General features: G+C 38.6%; 1 protein-coding gene across 5 annotated transcripts; it reads right to left on the bottom strand.

Moving 5' to 3' along the window:
• Positions 1-6077: 6077 nt before the first annotated feature.
• Positions 6078-23495, bottom strand: RCN2 (reticulocalbin 2). 5 transcript variants are annotated; one of them, NM_001244184.1, is made up of 7 exons: positions 23151-23495; positions 22648-22753; positions 19276-19472; positions 12559-12672; positions 8721-8817; positions 7423-7565; positions 6078-6908 (listed from the first exon to the last, which is right to left on the bottom strand). In NM_001244184.1, the coding sequence occupies exons 1-7, from the start codon at positions 23292-23294 to the stop codon at positions 6756-6758; spliced, it is 954 nt and encodes a 317-aa protein (NP_001231113.1). In that variant the 5' UTR covers positions 23295-23495; the 3' UTR covers positions 6078-6755. The 5 variants fall into 5 exon arrangements, with proteins under 5 accessions (NP_001231113.1, XP_005656339.1, XP_005656340.1 ...); XM_005656282.4 differs by having other exon boundaries at positions 7423-7562; positions 23151-23493; XM_005656283.4 differs by having other exon boundaries at positions 12559-12660; positions 23151-23493.
• Positions 23496-25539: the final 2044 nt, after the last annotated feature.

Below are 25539 nucleotides of genomic sequence, written 5' to 3'. Positions count from 1 at the left end.
TAGGACATCCTAAGTTCTTTTGTCATGTCCCCATCATTCTTCTTTCAAGGAATTTTAAGAATTTCAGTTTAGTCATTTGGTTGACTCAACTGGCCTTTGGTTTGCTCTGACCTCATGGCTAAGAAACAAAACACGAATAAGATCTAACTAGCAGGAAGGCTCTTCTCACAATCTGCACATTGCATTTATTTAGGATTGCATTATTTTATGCCACTAACTTGATGGTCACATAAAAAAAATCCAGCTCTTTCAATATAAATGAACAGTAAGGCTTCTTAGCCATAATGGCTGACAGGAATCCTGCTCCAAACACACTTGAATGTGAGACAAAATAGAATCCAAAGCACTATGAATATAGATCAGAGTACAAGAGCAAGAAATAGAAAGGGCCCCTGAATATGGGTCTTAACCATCAGAGCTGAGGCCTTAATGCCAAAGAAAAGGAAAGACGATGATGCTTCTATAGTGGGGAGCTGGCCAGGACCACGAAGGAGGGTCTCTCTGAGATAAAGACCAGAAAAACTCCACTTGCTGGCCTAAAAAGGAACAAGAAAATGCAGGATCTGCCAGTCGTGGGTAGAGAAGGTCACTAGTGAGAAATTGGTCTCCAAAACTGTGCCCATGCAGATACATGGGCAGTCCAAATTCACACTATTGTGAAGTCTGGAAACTTCAGGCTAAGAAATTATATAGAGAAAATTGTCTAGAACTGATAAAATCCACAGGGTCCAGCTGAGGACATTTCGACAAACTCAGCCACACCAGATTCCATGCAAACAAATCTGATTAAATGTGAATCCAGTCAAAATTTGCAAACCACAATAAGGGAGAGTCAGTGGACTAACAAATGGGACAACACCCATAACTAAGAGAATAATCTCAAAGACACTAAAACATGACTATATTTAAACATCCAAATAAATGAAAAGAAAATAGAACATAAGGCAAGAACAGGCTAAGAGATAGCGTAAAAAATACAGTCACTGAAACAAACTGATAGTATGTCAGTTTTCTCTCATTTTGTACTATCAGTAAATTCATTCAGTAAATACCTGCTATGTGCTAATCACATACTGAGCACTGAAACACAATGATAAGGAAGATACAGCTACAGTCCTTAAGGAGCTACATTCCATTCTTTTAACTTTGAGGGAGGGTAGCACACTGATTTCTAGATGAACTGTTATAGTTTTTCTTTTTGTCACATAGGAAATTTTATAAATAAGTGTTTATTATGTCTTTATACTGAGCAGGGAGTGGCACTAAAACAAATCACTCTCATCTTTCCTTCTCTAAGCTGGCAGTATCTGTTGTTTTGCTTTGGTGGGTGGTTTGGGAGTCAAAAGTCTCGCTGTTGGGGTATAAAAAGTGGAAGGGCTGAAGGAACACAGATGGAAGATGAATTGCTGTATGATGGTGAGGTGAAATACCTGTAAACAGCTTAGTCACAGCTCAGCCTCAATTTACCTAGCTTCCCTTCCCTTCCCGCCATGAAGCCAGGCCTCAATTAAAAGTAATTGTTTTTTTAAATTATAGAGTGCACTTACAAAATCAACCACCTGCATGAGGGCATTTGTTGTTAGTTGGAACAACAAAGCATCAATTCAGACACGCCCGCAGCTGGCACAAAAAGCCACCTCTGTTCATGCTTTTAGTGTATCCTTGTAATGGTATGATCGCTTTACCTTTGTTACCAACCACTACTAATGGTACAACAGAGAAAAAGAGTGTTGCCTTCTGTTCATTGGAACCTGGTCTCGGAAGAGAAGAAAAATATCTTTGTAGAATAGAAAACAAAATCATGGAGTTCCCGTCGCAGCTCAGTGGTGATGAACCTGACTAGTAGCCATGAGGACATGGGTTTGATCCCTGGCCTCACTCAGTGGCTTAAGGATCTGGCATTGCCATGAGCTGTGGTGTAGGTCACAGACGGAGATTGGATCCTTGGTTGTGGCTGTGGCAGCTACAGCTCTGATTTGACCTGCAGCCTGGGGACTTCCATATGCCACAGGTGTGGCCCTAAAAAGACAAAAACAAAAACAACCCAAAAAACAAAACTAGAAACTTTTTGTTTTTAGGGTACACAAGACCGAGACTAGACTGTAGGATTTTTTTTTTTTTTTTTTTTTCCTTTTTAGGGCCACACCTGTGGTATATGGAGGTTCCCAGGCTAGGGATCTAATCAGAGCTACAGCTGCTGGCCTACATCACAGTTCATGGCGATGCCAGATCCTTAACCCACTGAGAGAGGCCAGGGTTGGAATCTGAGTCCTCATGGATACCAGTTGGACTCCTTTCTGCTGAGCTACAGCAGGAACTCCCCTCTAGGATTTTCACAATACTTGTTTTCCTTTGTACCTGAATTGAGTAATTTTTTCCAAGTAAAATGGAGACATTTCTGTAGCTGCTCTGAAGGTTCTTAAGTAGTTGAGCTACTTACCAATATCGGTTGTTAAAAATTTCATAGCAGCCAAGAAATTTGGTCAAATATTTATTTGACAAAAAAAAAAAAAAAAAATCCAAAGTTGAAACGAAGCAAATCAGTTGTTGCACTTGTTTGAGAAATTTGACTCTAATTGACTTTCCCAAACCAATTTCCAAAGTGGAAAAGATCTTACAGAAGCTTAAGTAGAAATTTCTCACTTAAAAGGAAATATGGTAACACAAAAACCTTAAAGAAACAGTAGCATAAATTCAAAATGGCAATAGAATGTGAAAAGGCTACATACTGAATAGTTACAACTATATGAAGTTCTGGAAAAGGCGTAATTAGGGAGACAGTAAGTTTAGTATTTGCAATGGCTGGAGGGAGAAGGAATGAAAAAAGGCAGAGCGTAGAGGATTTTAGGGCAGTGAAGCTACTCCGTACAATAGTAGATACATGTCATTATACACTTGCCCAAACCCACAGAATGTACAATACCAAGAGTGAATCCTCATGTAAACTGTGGTCTTTGGGTGATAATAATGTGTCAATGTGGGTTCATCAATTGAAAGAAACGTATCACTCCAGTGGGATTTTGATTTTGATTGGGGTGGGGGAGGGAGGGGGAGGCGTGCATATGCGAAGAGCAGACTATATGGGAAATCATTGTACCTTTTACTCAATTTTACTGTGAATCTAAAACTGCTCCGAAAATAAAGTCTATTAAAAAAAAAAAAAAAACTGCAAAGGAAAGGACTGCAAAGGAAAGGACATCATGGCTTTTACTCTCAATGTCCTGGCTGCCTTCAAGTTCATATCCTAAACTAGAAAGTCATTTTCTGTCTTGTATATTGTTCGCCCAAACATATATGAACTAATTTGTGCAAAGACCATTTTGGAGTAGTACATGAAATCGAACACAATGGAAGTGATTAAATCCTTCAACCAGAATCAGCTAATAATTCAAAAAAGTCTCATTCTATGTTCACTCTCATGCTATAAGGATAAATTCAAATTACCCTAATTCTATTAAAATCAAAATAAAAGCTTTAAAGAGGCTTATTTAAAGTTAAAATACAAATAAAAGCTTTAAAAACAACCTCTTCTATTTTGACTTGGCAGAAGGCATGGAAACTCTTGATTCTTTTTCTCCGTATGCATACAGAAGACAATTGTTTGATGCTTCATTTACTAATCTTCGGTTAGTAAGGAGAGGCTGGGCTCTGCTGTGGTTCAAAAAACAAAAATAAAAACACACCAAAATCTCAGTATAACATAATCTTTTTAATCATGAGAAGTCCACAGAGGGTCCATCTGACCTCATGTGGTCATTCAGAAGTCAAGAGTACTCTGATCTTGTGGAGTCACCATTTCAAGTGAGGCTTTTTTTTTTTCCTTCCCATTTATTTATTTATTTATTTTTGTCTTTTTGCCATTTCTTGGGCAGCTCCCACGGCATATGGAGGTTCCCAGGCTAGGGGTCAAATCGGAGCTGTAGCCGCCGGCCTACGCCAGAGCCACAGCCACGCGGGATCCGAGCCGCAACTGCAACCTACACCACAGCTCACAGCAACGCCAGATCGTTAACCCACTGAGCGAGGCCAGGGATCGAACCCGTAACCTCATGGTTCCTAGTCGGATTCGTTAACCACTGCCCCACAACGGGAACTCCCAAGTGAGGCCTTTATGATCCATGACAAAGGCACAGCAAAAGTCTGTCACTGGGCAAGTCTTCCCAGGCTGCTAGTATTGACACAGGATTTCCACTCATATTTGACTGTTCAGAACTAGCCCTTGTTTACCCCCAGGGAGGTTGGAAACTAAAGGAGTACAGATATTGGTGATCACTAATGTCACCAAATTCTTATATCTGCATGAAATTGAGGCTGAATATAGATTGCTAACTCTTTTAACTCATTAAGATTAAAATAGGAGTTCCCACTGTGGTGCAGCAGAAACGAATCTGACTAGGAACCACGAGGTTGCAGATTTGATCCCTGGCCTTGTTCAGTGGGTTAAGGATCCCATGTTGTCGTGAGCTATGGTGTAGGTTGCAGATGTGGCTCAGATCCTGTGTTGCTGTGGCTGTGGTGTAGACCTGCAGCTGTAGCTCCGATTGGACCCCTAGTCTGGGAACTTCCATATGCCACAGGTGTGACCCAAAAAAGCAAAAAAAAAAAAAAAAAAAATTAAAATAAAAGCAGAGTTCCCACTGTGGCTTTAGGGGGTTAAGGACTTGACATGGTCTATGAGAGTTTGCAGGTTTAAGCCCTGGCCTGGCTCACTGTGTTAAGGATCTGGTGTTGCCATAAGCTGCAGTGTAGGTCACAGATGTGGCTCAGATCCAGTGTTGCTGTGGCTGTGGTGTAGGCCCCAGCTGCAGCTCCAATTTGACCCCTAGCCTGGGTACTTCCATATGCTGCAGGTGCGGCCATAAAAATAAAGATTAAAATAAAAAGCCATATCTGATGATCTAACAATTCTGGCATAGATTTTGGAGAATTTAGTAAGAAAATCAAATGCTTAGCAAGCTAATAATCAGACTGGTTATTACAAATATCCCAATTTCAGCAAGGCTGACGAGTGACAGATGAGTAATAATAGTATTGCTTTAATTCTTAAAAAGCTGGACAGGTGTTGTAAAATGAAAACCATGTACTTTAGATACCAGGGTAAGCAAGCTATCATTAAAGTGTGAAAGTTTACAATCTGCATTCGCAACCTTCATCAGTAGATGTAAGGTAAGCAGATTCAGTTAATTCTGTCAGAAAAGAGCTTCAGGTTTTCTCTAATATGCATAAGGACTTGCTGAGCCCACCAATGCTATGAAACAGACAACTTTATATTGGAAAAAGATTAACAGAATGCATAGCTGACCTCTTTACCCACAAATAAGTGTAGTTTAAGAAAAAAGAAAAACTATCTGTGAGTCACAGGAAAAAATGAATTTCTCACCTTCTCACTTTTCTTACTTCCCCCAAAGGTAGTAAGCGGACTTCCTGAATAAGGTTAAACTTAGGTGTAGACAAATGCTTATCAAGTATAATTTAATTTTAATATGACTAACCGCTTCATTGGTGGTAACTAACCAGCTCTACTGGTGAATTCAACTTGTGATTCTTATGATTATTTTTAGCCCCAAATAGCAAAACCATTATTTGTTACAATAGCAACTGAAATGCGTCAGGTGTACATTCAATTATAATTATTTTATCAAAAAAAGCAAAATAAGAATATGCAATAAGAATACAATTTAACGGAGTTTCTGTTGTGGCTCAGCAGAAACAAATCTGACTAGCATCCATGAGGACACAGGTTCGATCCCTGGTCTTACTCAGTGGGTTAAGGATCTGGCGTTGCCGTGAGCTGTGGTGTATGTAACAGATGTGGCTCAAGTCCCATATTGCTGTGTGGCTGAAGTGTAGGCTGGCAGCTCAGCTCTGATTTGAACTCTAGCCCGGGAACTTCCATATGCAGTGAGTGTGGCTCTAAAAAGACCAAACAAACAAAAAAGAATATAATTTAACAGTTTGGGGAACATTCACTTCCCAAACACAGGAGTGGATGAGGTGAGATAATGTACAGTACAATAAAACTTTTGCTAAATTCAAGGTTTAACTGAAAGATTAAAGAAAAAAAAAAAACCAAAATATAAAAAGATAGGACGTTTCATTTTTAATCAGTCAAAAAGAAAAGAGTTCTGGACAATGTCAAATTCCACACATCATAATGCTATAGTTACACATTAAATATAATTACTATCTATACATATGCAAAAATATAAAGTTCTATTTCACACAGTAAAACCCTTTATAGAAACCATTTTAAAATTAAGTAGGACTTCTCAACATTAACATGTGAGGTATAAGTCCTTCTAAGGTTCCTTTAAAGGTTTTAAAACAAAATGCTAAGTCTAAAAAGAATGTCCTTCTGTCAGTTCCCAAATTAAATCTACTTAAAACAAAACTTGATAGCTCAGTCACATACTACTTAAATAATATTGTTCAGGCATCTCTAAAATCCCCCATTTTTTTCAAGTATGGAAACAGAACTCAAATATTCCACAATACAGTACCAAACAGATGGAATATTTAGGAAAGACTTTGTTGTCATATGGCACAATATGGTTTCATTTCTTCAATACATTTTGAATAAATATCAGGGTTTTGTTTTATTTTTCTTCTAAAAGGCCAAAATTAGAATGTACATTAAGATACTTTTGACTGTGGTAAGACTTAGTGTGAAATATAACATCAACATTTTATCACAAAAGTAAAGCTGGTAACAAACTATAAAAGGAGCCAGTACTCTACTCAGATACACCCAGGGATTAAAGCTCATCATGATAGAAATATTCATCATGAAGTTGTCTGCCATAATCTGTGGCTTCACTGGTAAGAAACAAGTCCTGGTTCTCCAGAATCTCTGCTTCTGAGAGCTTTCTGTCACTATTCAAATCCATTTCATCAATTAGGTGAAGAGCCTTTAAAACAAAACAAAAAGGTGTCAAGTGTAATAAGCATTTTCAGCAAGATGTTCACATTTTAATGTGATTTGATTTGTCAAAACCATTCAGGTATGCCAAGTACTCATTAGTGTCTAAGTATCTAAAAATATTAACCATTGAGACTGGGTCTGTCTACAGCATCTCTCAATACCCCCTTTCTTAATTTCTGCTGGGTTCTGCCTCCTTGCACCTCAAATCCAATTCAGGATTATCTCAAAGTCAAGCAAAATTAATATAACTCATCTAGAACCCCTACAGGTAAATACATACTTTTATTATTCTACCACACTATGAATTCATACATCATACAACCTCCTTGTTTCCTTGGCAATCTAAAACAACCTAAAACAGATCACGGATTTAAATCAAGAAAGAGTAATGCCTTGATCCTAAGTAAATAACTCCATAACTTCTTTCTCTGGCTTAAGGTTTTGCATTTCTTTTATTATCAATAGTACCAATGTGGAGACAGTCATTCTGCAACACTCACCTCTTCTTGTGCAATGCCTTGATTATTGGGTACTACCCAAGACAGCAGCTCTTGGGGATCAAGACTGCCATCAGCATCTTTGTCATAGTCATTCAGGAATCTATCTTTCTCAACAAGTATCCATTCTGGATCTTCACTTGCTGCTTAATATATTTAAAAAAACAAACAAACAAAAAACCCAAGAACACAAATATGCATACACAAGAATATCACATGTATCCAGTAAGAAGTTTGGTATTGCCCTAGAATAAATGAAATGAATGAAAGCTTACCACACAAAGGAGGCCCAAAGAAACAGAACTATTTAACTGAAAAGTCCTGAAAGAAGTACAAACTCCATAGTAATTTTCAAAAGTGATATACAAGTATAAAGACTCAGTTTTAAATTGTTGCATATTATCATAAACTAGTAATTTTGTCAACTGCTACTACTTGTTCTCATATAGTTTTCCCCAGTTTGAGCTGTGTAATGTTTTTATGTACATCATGTAACTAAAGCGTTTTGCATGTTCTTACAAAGTAATGCCATGCATAATTTTAAAGTAACATTCACAGCAAGTGACGCTTTTAAGCAAAAATTCTGAAAAGACAGCTGCTTATAGAAAAAGCTGCCTACACAAACTCCTCCAACTTCAAACATTCAGTAAGCCACCTTCCACAGTCTATATCAGTACTTATAGGATTTTATATTTTTTTATTCTTTCAGATCTATATACAAGGGTATAGAGGTCTGTTTAAAAATATCAACCTTTAGGAGTGCCCATGGTGGCTCAGCAGAAACGAATCCAACTAGTATCCATGAGGATGTGGGTTTGATCCCTGGCCTCACTGAGTGGTTTAAGGATCCAGCGTTGCTGTGAGCTGTGGTATAGGTTGCAGACTCGGCTTGGATCCCACACTGGTGGCTGTGGCATAGGCAGGCAGCTGTAGCTGTGATTCGACACCTAGCCCAGGAACTTCCATATGCCACGGGTGCGGCCCTAAAAAAAAAAAAAAATAAATAAAAACCAACCTGTATTTCTTCACCTATTGGAATTGATAATTATATCTGTTTGAAAAGGAAGAAAAATGCTTGGATCTAGATAGGGAACAAAAGTGAGCAAAACAGAATTCTCAGATAAGCTGTAATTTATAAAATAAAGGTCCCTTTATTTTGCTTGTATTTATTTCACTTGGCAAGACAAGGAGAATGAGGCAGGTCTTGTTCCACTTTTCTCTATCAAACAGAGCTTGCAATGAACAAGACTATCTTTCAACTTCTTTCTCCCCCCCGCCCCATACATCCTCAAGCTACTTACTTGGATCCCGCCTGTAGTCACCAAGGAATTCTTCCAAACTAACAAATCCATCACCATTTTTGTCATGTTCTTCTAAAGCCTCTTGAATGACAAATTCCTATTGCATGTATATTCATAAGAAAAAAATTAGTCACAAAAGTTTCAATCCCTTCACCGTCTGAATGAATCCTACTATAGAACTTCTTTACGAATAATCATTTTGGTTGTCCATACTTGCAAGACAATCATTCTCATCACTGGAATTTAGAAAAAGGAATAAAACCCCAAATATTAAGTAGCTTTAAATTCAACATCCTTAAGCTTCTGCTATTGAGAACTCCATGTCACCCTCCAGAACAACCTCAGCACTAAACTCACTATTTTCTGCACCTTACCTTCCTTCTAAAGAATGACATATCTTATTGTCTACTAACAACTCCAGAAGAACCCTAACCTTAGATCTTTACACAGAACTGATGTTCTGCCCCTAAACCTGAAATGGGTCGGTCCCCTTTAAAACCTCAGCCTCCCTGGTTCCTCTTTCACAATCTATCCCAAACTGCCCCCAAATCTGTTCCTCATTCTTATTAAGGATTCTTACCAATCAATCCTCTCTGACCCCAAAAATCACACCCTTTCTAGTTACACTTGACTCAAGATGACCTGTTTAACGGACAGCTGCTTCAATACTCCCCTATTACATTTCTATATTCCCTCGCACCCTTATCATCATGCCAATCCCCATCCCTTACATGAGACCCATAGCACTTTCTACTTTATTCCAGAATCCTAAAGTCTAAAAGAGAAAGATACAAACATAGAAACGTAGTCTTTGTAAATTAATTTTTTGCCACTTTGGTGGGCTCAAGCTGAAGCTGGGAAGTCTGTCTCTGCCTCAGTTTCCCTAACACACACTCTATAGCTGTTTTTTGAAACCCCCACTTTTTTTGCACCTCACCCCAACTCTCTTCAATACTCTCTCGGCAAAGTCCCTGCTATTTTTCTAAACATGGTGCAGATCTCCTGAAATGCTTCTCTGTTCACTAGCATTGCATCCTCACCTTTAATTACCTCTATTTTTATGCCTAGAACGCTCATCTTTCCCTTTGATCTCAGCAGTTAAAGCTCCCTCTCCCTCTTCAATTAAGAAACCCTTAATTGTCTTCCTAGATCCCATACATCCCTGTTTCCTGAGTACATTCTTTCACTCTGAACTCCAGCCTTTCCCAAGGCTCCAGCTCTTCTCCACCAGTTCCTTCTTCTATGCCTTTAAACATTCCATTTCCATGACTTTGTTGCACTCTTTAACTACCACCCTGGTTTTTCTTTTCCTCTCACAAGTTACATCTACTCCTCTCACTTCCTCATTTCCCACTGCTGCCGGAATACCTTTCAATCTGGATTCTAGCATCACCACCATAATGAAATCTATACTCAAAAGTCTCTAATTCTACTCACATCCAGGGGCTTTATCTACATCTGTATGAAATAACACTTAAATCCAAATTGTTAAAGTTTTTGAAAATCAAATATTACAGATTTTATATATAGAAACCAGGAGATCTTAACCTGGAGATCCAAAGATTAGTTTTAGAGAGAGGATCTGAGACTCTCCAGAAATTGTAATTCAATATTATTTCATGTGCATGAGAATGGATTTTTTCTGGGACTGGGTACACAGTTTGCATCATATATTTTGATAATTACTCAATGAATTTTATTCCATTTATAATTGTAAAACAATCATCAAAACCCAATTTTATAGCATTTCCACCCCAAACCCCAGAGCATCCCCCCACCCCCAATCTGTCTCATTTGGAAAACCTAAGTTTTTCAAAGTCTGTGAGTCATTATCTGTTCTGCAATGAAGTTCATTGTGTCCTTTTTTTAGATTCCGCATGTAAGTGATAGCATATGATGTTGGTTGCATCATATTTTTTAAAGGAGTTTGTGATCTGATAAATATTTCTCCTCTCAAAGAACAGTCCTCTCTGAAAACAATAGGCTTATTTCAATAATGTTGCTTTGGTTAAAATAATTTTTGGAACTACACGAATGAAAATATCTTTATTATTGTTATTTGGGGGGGCTTCCTTTTAGGGCCACACCCATGGTATATGGAGGTTCCCAGGCTAAGGGTCGAATTGGAGCTGTTGCCGCCAGCCCACACCACAGCCACAGCCACGCCAGATCCAAGCCTCGTCTGCAACCTACACCACAGCTCACGGCAATGCCAGATCGTTAACCCACTGAGCGAGGTTAGGGATCAAACCGGCAACCTCATAGTTCCTAGTCAGATTCGTTAACCACTGAGCCACAATGGGAACTCCTTGAAAATATCTTTAAATTTCAATTTCTAGCAGAAAGTAGAATCACTTAGTTGATCTTGTACCCCTGCCTGTCCTTTATCAAATATACCCTTAAAGGGAAAAAGGGATACATAAATACAATTAAGGTAAATAGGAATTAATGAAGCGTTTCTGAATGACACATCACTTACGGTCACACACCTTATATGCTGCCAGTACAAAGAACACCCTTCCACATCCTGACATGCTCCATTCTGCACTAATATTTCCTTTGTATCATTGTGACACAAACCCCAAAGCTCAGTCATCTGACTCTCCCCATGCTTGGTCAGTCCTCATTCCCATCTATGTTTTCTTCAAAATGTTGCTCGAGTCTATTTCATTCCATTGCCACTTTATATTCCAGGGCCATAACACATGATGCTTAAATTATTTCATTGCTTTCACTGGTCATTTCCCTCCTCAGTCCTTAACTGTTCCTTATTCCCCAGATAATAAAACCCAACATCCTCTGCTGTACGTGCTAGTACTCAATTCATTTGGCTCAACTTAATTTTGGCCCTGAAACAAAATGTGCCCAGCAATGTTCTTAAAAGAGGTTGTATATTTTGTACCAAGTTGAAAATCAAAAGTCTCACAATGGCAAGAGAATTGGTACTAATGGTAATGTCTTGCCACCCAGCTATAGAGAAAGAAGTATCTGCAGCCTGCTCCCAAGGTGGCAGCCTCTGACCTTGACCCATTAAACAACAAGCTACGTCTTCCCTCCCTGAAATATCCAGGGAACCAAGCCACATAGCTGGAGGTTGATGCCAGGCAACAGACCTCAATATAAATATTTAGTCTATTTTTTAAAAGCCATTTGTTATATTAATCTTTACCCTCCAATATGACAGTTTCTGCTCTCGAGAAGCTTACCAAGTCATAGCTGGGACTTAATTATTAATGTTGATTTAAGCCTAGAGTTCAACAAAATTTTGAAGAGCCAGTACTTCTTTTAAGTTCCAAGAGTATGAGAGGACCTATTATGTCTAAAGTTGCAAAAACATTATTAATCATTAGCAGCTGCACCCCCCACACCCCCACACACACCCCAAACATGATAGGTGTTCCTAGTCCAAAGGTTTTCACTAATGATGCTGTAAACTAAATAGGAAGCTCTAATGTTACTAATATTGAAAAACTAGAGACAAGTCAGAAAGCTACAAAAGAACAAGGAAGGTACTGAAGATACTCTGGTTATGAAGAGAAACTAGCCAGGGAAAGCCTGATGCTCAAATATATTACAGATATTTAAAAAACCTCTTACCTTTTCTGTCCCAATAAGCGCCTCCCACCCCCGCCCCGCCAACCCCACCAGAAAACCTCCTTCTTTCCACTCCTTATCTTAAGCAGGGAAAAGTTTGGATCTTCCTGTGTCCCAAAGTTCTGTTTGCTATACACTTTAATTACTTTGTAATTAAAACTTGTTTAAACTTGTTAAAACTTGTTTAAAGCAAGTTTTAAAGTTTTGACCATTCAATAATTATCTTGAAAGTTTTTTTCCTTACCGTCATATAATCAACTTCTTCTGGATGCTCAAAAGCAATAAATTCTTCAAGATTCAAACCGGGATCTGAATCCTGGTTGGCTTTGTCAAATCTCTTCTTGTCCTTTAAATGAAGCTTTGAAAATTAAATATTGAACATGCTTAAGGCTCTCATTCATACCAGATCATTAAAAATATTTTGAAAAAAGCAAACTATGTGAAATCTAAAATATATTTACATCCATTATCATATTTTATTTTCACATCATCCTGTTGAGGTAAGTTGAACAAATAAACATTTATTAGAAGCAGTAATAGAGACACAGGCTCTACAGTCAGAGAGACTCTGATCCGAATTCCAACAATGCCACTTACTAGTTTGTTACTTAGGGCAAATTGCTTAACTTCTCTGGTATCCTCAACTATATGGATAATCTGACACCAAAAGCAACAAAAGCAAAAATAAACGAGTGGGACTATATCAAACTAAAACCCTTCTGCACAGCAAAAGGAACCATCAACAAAATGAAAGCCAAATGGGAGAAAATATTTGCAAATCATTTATCTGATAAGAGGCTAATATCCAAAATATATAAAGAACGCATGTAACTCAACAGCAAAAAACCAAACAGTCCAACTGAAAAATGAGCGTATCTGAGGAGACATTTTCCAAAGACATACAAATGGCAAAGAGGTACATGAAAAGATGCTCAGCATCATAAATCATCAGGGAATTGAAAATCAGAATCATAAAAAGTTACCACCTGACACCTGGCTGTTATAAAAAGACAAATAAGGAGTGTTGGCAAAGATGCAGAGAAAAGAGAATATTTGTGCACTGTTGGTAAGACTGTAAATTGATGGAGCCACTATGGAAAACACTATGGAGATTCCTCAAAAAATTAAAATAGAACTCGCATCTGATCCAACAATTCTACTTCTGGGTATTTATTCAAAAAAATGAAAATACAAAAGTAAAAAAGATATATGAACATTATTTACAATAGCCAACATATGGAAACAACTTATATCCATTGATGGATGAATGGATAAAGAAATTATGGTGTGTGTGTGGATATATATATATCTATAAATATATACACATTTATGTGGAATATTATCATGGAGTATTATTCATCCATAAAAAGAGTAAATCCTGCCTTTTGATTTTTTTTTAATGATTTTTTTTCCATTATAGCTGGTCTAGTGTTGTCAATTTCCTTCCTAGTATGTACAGCAAGGTGATCTAGTCATATATACATATATATACATTCTTTTTCTCACATTATCATGCTCCATAAGTGACTAAATATGGTTCCCCGTGCTAGAGGCAGGATCTCATTGCTTATCCATCCTTTTAATTTTTTATTTTTGTCTTTTTAGGGCCACACTCGAGGCACATGGAGTTTCCCAGGCTAGGGGTTGAATTGGAGCCTTAGCTGCTGGCCTACACCACAGCCACAGCAACAAGGGATCCAAGCCGCATCTGCAACCTACATCACAGCTCACAGCAATGCTAGATCCTTAACCCACTGAGCGAGGCCAGGGATTGAGCCTGCATCCTCATGGATGCTAGTCAGATTTGTTTCTGCTGAGCCACGATGGGAATGCCAAATCTTGCCTTTTGATACAACATGGATGTACCTCAAAGGTGTTACGCTAAGTGAAACAAATCAGAGAAAGACAAATACTGTATGATTGATTATATGTGGAATCAAAAAAAAAAAAAAAAAAAAAAAAAAGACAAAAAGGCCCCAAAACTAAGCTCACAGATACAGAGAACAGACTGGTAGTTGCCAGAGGTGGGGGAGGGAGAGTGAGAGAAATTGACAAACTATTTTTTTTAATTTAAATAAACCGAATAATTTATAACAAAATAAATAACAAAAAAATCTCTATTAAGCAACTGGGATAAGAATTCCTATCAAGCAATTAGAACTGTTAAGTATTAGCTATTAAAAAAAGTTACATATTACTATTATTGAAAGAGAAACTGAGATTAAAGTGATTTATTGAAAGGGATGTTACACACACAGCTAACATTGAACTTGGATCCTCCTTGTTCTTTCTACAGTACTCAACATTGTCTTCTTTAACAATCTCAATACTTTTTTGAATGCCCCCAACGCAATAAATTTAGACTATGTATTAATTCTTTGGTATGCCTAAGTGTTTGTGGTCTTCAAATTGATTTTTCAAAAACAGGCTTCAAAAAAAAAAAAATGTCCTCTAATGAGAATACTTTTGGTAAATATACATAATATTTGGATGTCTACTGTTCATTCTCTATGTCCAAATAAAGCACATCGACAGCTGAAATGGGCCTATTTTGAGGCTGAGGTTAAATAACCACACCCTTCTCTACTTTCTCATGCCCATCTCCCTCTACTAGGAAAACAAGAAGTGGCAGCTAATTAGGGGCAAGACTGCTTTTAACGAATTTCTCAAAGATAAATCTATAATCAAGAGCCTTGGAAGCCAAGAGTGGCAAATTGCTAATATTACATACATCCCATTTTGAGAATTCCTGGGAATAACTTTCCTTTCTATAAACTGATGTGAATTAAACTGCATATTTTTTAAAAAGCACAATTTCAAATATTTTAGAAGCTTTTAATTTATGTATTTCACTATTGAAAAGAAATGCTCTTTTTGGCTTTTTAGAATAGAAGTTAGGTAACAGTCATTTACCAAAACACTAGTTCTTTTATGATGACTGATTTACAGTGGAGAGGCTCACTGCTTCCCCAAAGAATTTGTCTTTTAAACATCCAGATTCCACTAGCCAGTTGTAGACACCCAATCATTACGAGGAAAAAAACCCAAAAAACAAAAAACCACTAAACTTGTTTCCAAACAGATCCTTTTAACTTACTATTTCATAACTTTAAATAATCAGACCAAAATAATTTACATGTTATGTTCAGCTTTAACATGAGGGAAAGCCGAAAAACAAGAACCTGAGGTACTTTGTAGAGTGATCAAGTTCTTTTTGAATAAATCACTATTCAAAATACTAAGTGCTTAGATTTCCTTATGAAAGAACCCTTCAGCTTGGAGCAAAAAGGTCCATGTTTCAGCAGAGGGAGCTGAACTTGGCCAAATTTGCCTATGGAAAGAAAGGATCTCTTTCAATGGCCAAGGTTTCTTTCTTTCTTTCTTTCTTTTTTTTTAAGTAGTTTTCTGGTTTATATTTCTCAGATTTTTAATAAAATGAATAGTGTGATTTTTTAAAAAGTTTTAATCATGGTCATTTGAAGAACACAAGAAAGACTCATATTAAAGAAGCCAATACAGAGAAAGACCTTTTTTTCAAAGTTGCAAATTTCTAAAAGATAACACAAAAGACTGCCAGTTTCATAAAAACCTCAACCCTTTTTTTCTTCTGTATAAAAACTAATGTTCTAGTGGAAGGTAGAAAGAAACTACCATAATCATTTTTTTTAATACTGTAACAGAAACTTCTGAAGAACAAAACTGCCATCTTTTGGTAGACTAAAGATTTTACACGAGGAAATATATAACCTGTGACAGCAGAACAAAAAGTCCAGGTCTTAAAAATTCTGATTAGCCACATGCAAGATTATATCTTACATAAATAAATACTGCTTATATATGCATATTCAGCAGCTAGCTTGAGAAGTTAGAGCAGTTGAGCCAGGTAGGTCCTCAAACTTTAATTATCCTGCTTAAAGGTGCTGACTATACTTCTTCATCTGATCTAAAGAAATGCTTTTTCAGGCATTTCCAGGTTATCTCTATTCTCTATATGAAAATATTAGAAAGAATAAATTCAGGTATCAAATTGCTTTTTGCTTTTATAGCTTTCCATATAGAAATGCTACATTTTATTTAGATATCCAATTAATTTTTTATGGTTGTTTTATTTACAGTATAATGTTTAGTATGTAACTTTGATACAGATTGATTCATTCTTCATCCTTGATTTTTTATTTTGAAAAATAAGGGCAACTGTTTCTGGGTTCATCTTCACACCCCATATCCACTTTTAGTGACACACACACACACACACACACACATATATATATATCAAATAAAGTATTAAAAATAGAACTTCATGTAAAAACATTACTGAGTTGTCAAAGAATAACCAATAGGATTCCCATTGAGAAGTGTTCAATTAGGTCCATCTAATTCCTTCTTTAAAAGTGGAGTTTTATAATCAATACGTACTGAGTACCTGGGTGGGAATCATTACATTAGAATCTAACATCTTTTGAAAGAAAAACTGTTCATAAATAGTTTATATTAATGAGTCATTTTTCTCTTCAAAATGAAGATTTTTGTCTCAACAGCATTGTATATTATTACATCACACCCCCTACCTCTGGAAGAATACAGATTTTTTAAAAAATGCACATATTTCTTACTTTCTGATGGGCTAGTAATTAAATCTTTTGAGTGCCAAAAGGAAAAAAAAAAAAAAAAAAAGGACACAGGATCTAATTCTAGTAAGATTTAAAAATACCGTATTTAACTTCTATGTTGTTCCCTGGTAGGGAAGTCATAATATCACACAATAGTTTTAGAAAAGTCTCGAATCTCGAATGATGCTTTGAAGATGAGTTAATTCCTACAGTAAAGGAGAATAATAACAAGTAGACAGGCAAATCCCAAATCTCATTATCATCATTTGTTTTCTTTTTAGTGCTAAATAGTGAAAAGACTGATTTATACTCTTTTCAGTCTGCTATAAGATGAAGACCCAAATTAAGGAGAAAAAAAAAGAAAAAAAAAGAAATATTTTTTCTCTATAAATTGAATCCTAACTAATCTAAAGCTGATAAAGTTAACAAATGCCTAAACAACTTTCAAAAGCTGACTGTACATAAATATGCAAGATAAACTTAGGTGAATCACACAAGTTTTCTTCAACAATATTCTTTCAAATCAACACAGAGCTTACCAGTCCAACTGCTACTATTTATTACTATTTACCCATATTATTATCATCCCCATTTTTTGATATGAGGAAACTGAGGCAAAAGGGGGTTTAACTTACATAAAACCACACAACTATTAAGTAAAATTAGCTCAATGTAAAGCCAAGCAGACACACTCCAAAGCTGAAGCCCTTAACCTCCACACTGGCAGTACATGTGTAGCGTGTACATAATCATTAGCAGAGAAACATCTGATTTTGAGTTAGTGATGGCCTACAGATATGATCAGATACGATTCTAAAATAAACAGCACATACAATGATAAAATATGGCCAAAGCTTAGTTTCAGTTTAAAAACTAAAAGGTAGATACTTATATATAATGTGACATATAAGTTAAAGAACAGAGGAGGCCCAAATGTTTTCTAAGCATCCTTGACTAAGATGTTGGGATACATTATTTTGCAACAAGGTGTTTGGTTTTATTTTGTCCACATGCCAAAAGCTCTTTTTCAAAAAGTCTTTAAAATTACCTCTGAGATTAAAAAAAATATTTGAGACAGCAATTTTTCAAGCTTATAGTAATCATCTTTAAAAGTTCCTATTCCTAAATATTTTCTTCAACTTAAGAAAAATATTTCAACCAATTACATTATAAGACACAACAGTACCACAACTCATAGTGACAGTGAATCTTTAAAAATAAGTTATTTAAAATGGTGCAGCCACTATGGAAGACAATGCTACCATTTCTCAGAAAATTAAAAAATAGAGTTACCATATGATCCAGCAATTCCCTTCTGGATATACATCCAAAAGAGGGCAGGGCCTCAAAGAAATATTTGTACACTCATGTTCATAGCAACATTCCTCACAATAGCCAAAAAGGCTGAAGCAACTTAATGGTCCACTGACTGATAAAAGGATAAACAAAATGTTATATATACCTAGAATGGAATATTATTGTCTTTAAAAGGAAATTCTGAGACATACTACAACATGGATTAAACTTGAGAATGTTAAGTGAAATAAGCCAGTCACAAAAAGACAAATACTGCATGATTCCACTTATGTAAAGTACCTAGAGTAGTTGAATTTAGAGGCAGAAAGTAGGTGGTAGTTGCCAGGGGCTGGGGGAAGCGGAAACGGGGAGTTGTTTAATGGGTTTAGAGTTTCAGTTTTGCAAGATGAAAGGGATTCTGGAGATTGAGTGCCTAACAAGGTAAAGGTACTAAACAATATTGAATTGCACACTTAAAAGTGGTTAAAATGGTCAATTTTATGTGTATTTTACAATTTTTAACAATTTTAGAGTTATTTTTGACTATGTGCTCAAAAATGAACATGAGCCTCTATAGCCTTCCTAATAAATATGACATAAAACTAACTGTTCATGGAGTTCCCTCATGGAGCAGTGGGTTAAGGATCTGCCTGTTTCACTGATGTGGCACGGGTTTGATCTCTGGGGCAGGAACTTCCAAATGTGGCAGCCACAGCCAAAAAATTAAAACAACAAAAACACCCTGATTGTTCAATAACATAAAAAAGAAAATATTGAGATACATATTCAAAATACACTAAAAAAGCAACTCTGGAAATGAGGACAAATGATGCAGCTGAGAAAGACAAATGCAAGGATAACTGCGGTGGTCCACAACAAGAGACCGAAATCTGGCCACAGAGGAAACCATCAAAATAACCAGTGAAGTGGAACAGGTGATTGCCTAGAGAACAAGGCAATCCAGTCTATGACCTCAGGCCTTTCTGTGCTCATTCATGCAAGAAAGGTAAAGTGAACCGATATGATCAAAAGGAAGTTTATGCCCAGGTACTCACCTGCCTAAAAGACTCCTCTTCTGCATCATCCAGGGCAGTGTTCTCATCAAAGTCGATCACACGATCATACATCTGAATGTTGTATTCATCCCATGACACACTACCATCACTGTTTTTATCATATTCAACAAACTGCTGTTTTGCTTCTTGCATAGCATAATGTTTAAAAGACATTTGAATCCATGAACTAAGTTCACCTACGAGAATTTCCCAGAACACAATGAATGTGACAATAATTCTGATACTTAAGTGAGGATTTTTAAACCTTCTTTAAAAGGAGAAAAAAAAAAAAAAAACAACTTTAGTGTTTACAAACAGTGACTGAGAACTGACCTAGCTGTATTCATAAAATAGGAGTAGGAGGCAGGGAGAGCTGTTTGAAATCTAAGAATATTATAATATGTGATCTACATAGAACATAAACTCTTTGAGTACAGAGAGTTTTGGTATGTTTTGTTCACTGAGGTACTCCAAATGCCTTGAAAGCTCCCAACTCAACAAGTATTTATTAAATAAACCAATTGTCCAAAATAGCGCTTGACTTTTAAAAAATCTTATCCAAAAAACTGCAGATAACTTTTGTTGTTGACTTTCACAGATCTCTCAGGAAGCACAAATACTTGAATAACTACCCATTTATTTTATTTTATTTATTTTTGTCTTTTTGCCGTTTCTTGGGCCGCTCCCTCGGCATATGGAGGTTCCCAGGCTAGGGGTCTAATCTGAGCTGTGGACACCGGCCTACACCACAGCCATGGCAACTCGGGATCGTTAACCCACTGAGCAAGGGCAGGGATCGAACCCGCAACCTCATGGTTCCTAGTCGGATTCGTTAACCACTGGGAACTCCTACCCATTTATTTTAATATGTTATGGAAAAAAGTGTTCTTCACTTATGAGCAAAGGTTTTTCTTTAAAATCATTTTACATTGACTTGAATCAAGACTACATTAAAGAAATAATAGGTAAATAAATACGGCCTAACTTGTGAAAAGGTAGTCATGTGACTGAAGTTTAAGAACATTGTTACAGTACATTCCCTTTAACTACATCATAAAACAAAGTTATGGGTAGCAATTATGATTTAGGCCGTTTATAAATCATAAAAAGCTATCTGTCTTTGCTGGGTACCTGAAGACATAGGGGGGAAGTTTCCAAATCTCAACTGTCCACTTGCAGAGCAACTTTTAAAAATCCATTCATAGAGGAGTTATTTTGTGGCGTAGAGGGTTAGGGATCCCTGTTACTACAGCGGCTTGGGTCATTGCTGTGGTGCGGGTTCAGCCACTGGCCTGGGAACTTGCACATGCCTTGAGCACAGCCAAAAAAAAAAAAATCTATTCATAGAGAATTATAAGAAAAAGGAGGTGGGGGAAGAAAAACATGAATATTTGCAAGGACAGCAAGAGTACACCATTTGCGAGTTTCCATTGTGGCTCAGCGGAAACGAATCCAACTAGGAACCATGAGGTTGCGGGTTTGGTCCCTGGCCTCACTCAGTGGTTAAGGATCCCCAGCGTGCTGTGAGCTGTGGTGGAGGCCGCAGGTGCAGCTCAGATCTGGTGTTGCTATGGCTGTGGTGCAGCCAGCAGCTGTAACTCTGATTGGATCCCTAGCCTGGAACCTCCACATGCCGCAAGTGCGGCCCTAAAAAGGCAAAAAAAGACAAAAAAAGATTAAAAAAAAAAAAAAAGAGTACACCATTTGATTTAAAGATAATACACCATTTGGTCTAAAGAGTGGTACTCCTCTGTTGGTTTGGGGGAGGTCAGATGAATAGGAAGTAAAGATACTTTGTCTCTCCTGATCTCCTGAAACTCTAAGTCAGGGCAGAATAATTATGGCAACCATGTATTGAAGAAGTACTATATCAGGTCCTCTATATACATTGTCTCTAATCTTCAAAAGAAGACAATTATAATCACTGTTTACAGTTCAGGAAACTGAGGTTTGGAATTGAGGACCCACTGCTAGTAAGCAGCAGAATCCAGATTCAAACCTGTTTGGCTTCAAACCCCAAACTCCTTCTACTGAACTTTGCCGTTTCTCAAGAACCTGAGTCCAGTTCTGGACCTTAAAATGCAAACAAAATTGCCAGAGGAGTCCTTAGGTAGAATGATCATCATAGCATAACAGAACACAAAATGGAACAGAGACCAGAATCAGGGGTTCACATTTCAGCTCTGCCATAAGGTAGTTTACCTTCTCAAGGTTTTGTTTCCTCATCTATAAAATGAAGATTTGGACTTGGTTCCTTTCAATTTTAATTTTTTAAAAAGTTGACAAATATTTGAACATAATGTAAGCCCTTATGGACAGATACCACCAAATCTTCCAAATCAACTTGTTTTGTGTGTTTTCTAGTGTAACCAAAGATGGACCTATTCTTATTGGATAGTTAGTCTAAAGGTTCCCTTGTTTAAATAGAAGGAACAAAACCTTAATATTCCTGAGGGCATCAATGTGAATACTTTACTGACAACACAGCTTAAATTTACCAGGTCGTAACTTTCTCTCCAGCAACTTCATTCTTCAGATGCTGAGCAGCATTTAAAGAAGAGTTATAGCAAAACAGCTCCTGAATTTTTGTTGAGGATCAACTTGGAAAGTTGATAGGCTTCATCACATGAATTAAGCAATGAGGAGAGGCAGCTGCACAGCAATTTATTTAGAATATTCTTTTAATAATCCATGCATTTGTTTCTGACTCTAGAACCTACTTAAGAGCACTCAGATTTTTTTTTTTTTTTAATGAAGGATATTAAAGACTGAATTAAGATCAGGAGATATGGATTCTAGTCCTGGCTTTGCCACTCATTTGAGCAAAACACTTACACCTCTGGGCTTCAGCTTCTTCATCTCTACAAAGAAAGGTGGACATAATGATTCCAAGACCCCTAACAGCTATAATAACTTGTGATAAACATAACTTGTATGCAACAGGTCTTTTTCTACTTGCTTGTAAAAAGAAACAAGTTCCAAAATGAAGCATGTATCAAAAGAGCAATAAACTACTTAATGCCTTAAGGTTTTTAGCATGCTTCTCTAAAATGAATCATACAGTTGATATTGATACAAAGTCATGTGAGAGGAACAGGGAGTTTGCTCTAGGTATGACTTGCATGTACCGTATGCAGGGTCAGTGATGTTAATGACACTACTGAGGAAAGCACAGTGTTACTCGATAGCCTACGTCTAAAGATCTCCAGGTGTAAAATCTATTCACCCATGTCCTTTTCCGCCTCTCACACAGTGCCTCTAATTGGTTGGAACACTAGCAATCTACACTCAACAGACACCCTGCTTAAGTGTTTGCATTTCTGCCTCCTGCAAAGGGATGTCTCCATTGTTAGTTGTGTAGGACGTCCTTACTTTCGGTGAGAAAGCCATCTGAGTCCAAGTCAATTTTCTTTATGATTGACTTCAGTCTTTTTTGTTGCTCTTCAGGGGCGAGTTTAACATATTCATCGACTTCTTCCTTTGGTGGGGGGGAGTAAGCGACACACAGGGGGGAGTCAAGCATTACTAGCAGGAGGGCAAAATGGTGGAGAAAAAGAGCTACCAGAAGCCTCTCTTACCGAGGGGCTTTGGGGTGATTCACACCTGCTCCCCAAGGTCCCTGCCCCCTACACACCCTCAGTGATCCTGCTCCTCGTTAAGGAGGGTAAAAGAGATCCTTCTGCTACCGGGCCACGCTATTTTCCTAGGCTTACACCCCCAGGGGTCCTCCTGAGAGTGAGTGGCGCCCCACCCGGCCCCCATTGTCAGGCTGCCTCAGCCAGGCCTCGCCCGGTCGCCCCCTTTGTCCCGGGACAAAGCCCGCGGCAGCAGCGGTGCAAGGCCCGGACCTCCCAGCCCGGGCCTGGCCGCCTCACCTGGCCGCCCAGCAGCGCCTCGCGGTCGTAGTCGGTGCGGTGCTCTCCCTGCGGGTAGTGCAGCTCTTCAGCCTCCCCGGCGCCGGCTGCCACGGCGCACAGCAGCAGCAGCCCCAGCGTGGCGGGCTTCGGGCCCAGCCGCATCGCGCCGGCCCGCCGCGGACACACACAGAGGTTCGGAGAGAGGGAAAGAGAGAGGCGGGCGGAGGCCCAGGCCGGCCGCGGCGCTGCGCAGGCGGCCGCAGAAAGGCGGCGCGGCGTACGTAAGGTGGGGGTAACGGAACGCGGAGGGGGTGGCGGCCGCCTTTCCAGGAGCTCACAGGCTGAGGCCCAAGCGACTACTGTGGAGGTACTGCTAAGGCCGAGGCCTATATAGCCCCGTCAGAGGGGCAGGGCGTCAGGCCGGGGCGCTGATTGGACCGCACTGCGCTGGGGGCGGGCCGCGGAGATTCTGCTGTAAGCTGCGGGCCTGGAGGCTTGGCTTGGAGGAGGCTTGGAGGAGGCTGAGGGGGCGGCCGGGAGCGGAGACACCCGCGGGTGCCTTTCGCTGCGCCACGACACCCTCCAAAAAACATCCCCCCCCCCACGTTACCTCCGCCCTCTTTCCGTCAGCCTGGTTCCTGCCAGAAGCTCCCTGTCCATGCCATGTGCCCGCACGGCTTCCATCAATGAGAAAGCCTAGAGATTTGGGTGAAGATGATACAATATCTAGGAAAATCTTTGCTTTGATGAACCAACAAACAGTATCCATTTCCCACAGCAGGACCAAAGAACCCAAGTATTGCAGCCAGACATTTGTATCTGATGCTCAATTTTGCAACTTCGCCAAATTGCTTGGCCTCTGAAACCTGTTTTGCTCCCTTTGTATGGGCATGGTAGTAAGACTACCTAAGAGTTGTGAGGATTAAATAAAATAATGTAATATAAAGTGTTCAATTAATGTAAGCTTACATCATGTGGGTAGAAAAGCAAAAGATGGTTGCGCAGAAGGAACAGCTTACTAAATACCTAGGAAAACTTTTGCAGGTAGAATGCATGTACACGTGGTTTCTATTCCATGTTTATCTACAGGCCTATGTGATTTCTGCACCTCATCCCAAGCTCTCTAAACTCAAAGAAATGTGTAGGCTGCAGCTTGAGCCCTTTTCTTTCATTGATTGCCCCACATAGGATCAGGCTTTTTCACACAGAAGAAAAGGCTTTCTGGGTCCTCTTTCGCTTCTTACCGCCTCTATTTGGACTGGGTGCGAGAGTTCTTTTCCAAACTGAAGTGGGTACGAATCAGACAAATTTCCTGGACCAGGCTGGAATTTTATTGTATTTAATCAGAAGCTATTGAAAAATTTGTAGAGCAAAAAGTAAGTTCAATGGGATCTTTCCAGTGTTATAAAGATCAACAGAGGATAAAGTTTTAAGTTTCAGAGTGTAAATATGGGCAACACTTCAGGGTTAATTTGTCTACAACAAACAATTAAAAAAAAAAAAAAGAGGAGTTCCCCTCGTGGCTGAGTGGTTAACGAGTCCGACTAGGAGCCATGAGGTTGTGGGTTCCATCCCTGGCCTCACTCAGTGGGTTAAGGATCCGGTGTTGCCCTGAACTGTGGTGTAGGTCGCAGAGGCGGCTCAGATCCCAAGTTGCTGCGGCTCTGGCGCAGGGCGGCGGCTGCAGAGCTCCGATTGGACCCCTAGCCTGGGAACCTCCATATGCCACGGGTGCCACCCTGAAAAGACAAAAAGAAAAAGGAAAAACCTTTTTCTCATATTTTAATTTGAACTTCAGTTGTAGGTTTTAAGGCAATCTGCAAAAAAAGAAAGACTAATGTCCCCAGCTCAGCTTTGCATCTGTCGTTCTCCAGTAAGTATAAGGTAAAATTTGATTAGCTCCTGGTATGATTCCAATTACAAAGGAAAATTATGAAAAATTAAATGGAAATTTTGGAAAATTATGGAAATTCTTCTAAACTCAATGTCTCCACAGATGGAGGTTTGGGGGCACAAGCAATCTAATAATATCTGAAGAGGAGTGAACAGCATAAATGTCTAGGCATCGGAAGGTCTGGGTTCTGTCTTCCCTCAGCCCCTAACCAGGCTCCTTTCCTTTCTTAGGTCTATTTTATTCCTCTGTGGGAAAAGGATTGGGTTGCCTCAGAGAACCCTTTTTTTTTTTTTTTTTTTTTTTTTTTTTTTTTTTTGCTTTTTAGGGCCACACCACGGTATATGAAAGTTCTCAGGCTAGGGGTCAAATCAGCCACAGCCACACAGGATACTGAACCCACTGAGGGAGGCCAGGGATCGAACCTATATCCTCATGTATACTAGTCAGATTTGTTATCACTGAGACACAACAGGAACTCCTCATAGAATCTTAATTTGAGATCTTTGGCTGCTA

This window comes from Sus scrofa, chromosome 7 (genome assembly GCF_054392235.1).
Source record: "Sus scrofa isolate SSC_HxYL_T2T_F1_AM1 chromosome 7, Sscrofa_HxYL_maternal_Yorkshire_Landrace_v2.0, whole genome shotgun sequence".
In the NCBI taxonomy this organism is placed as follows: Eukaryota; Metazoa; Chordata; class Mammalia; order Artiodactyla; family Suidae; genus Sus; species Sus scrofa.
This window is presented reverse-complemented; position numbering and strand designations above follow the sequence as displayed.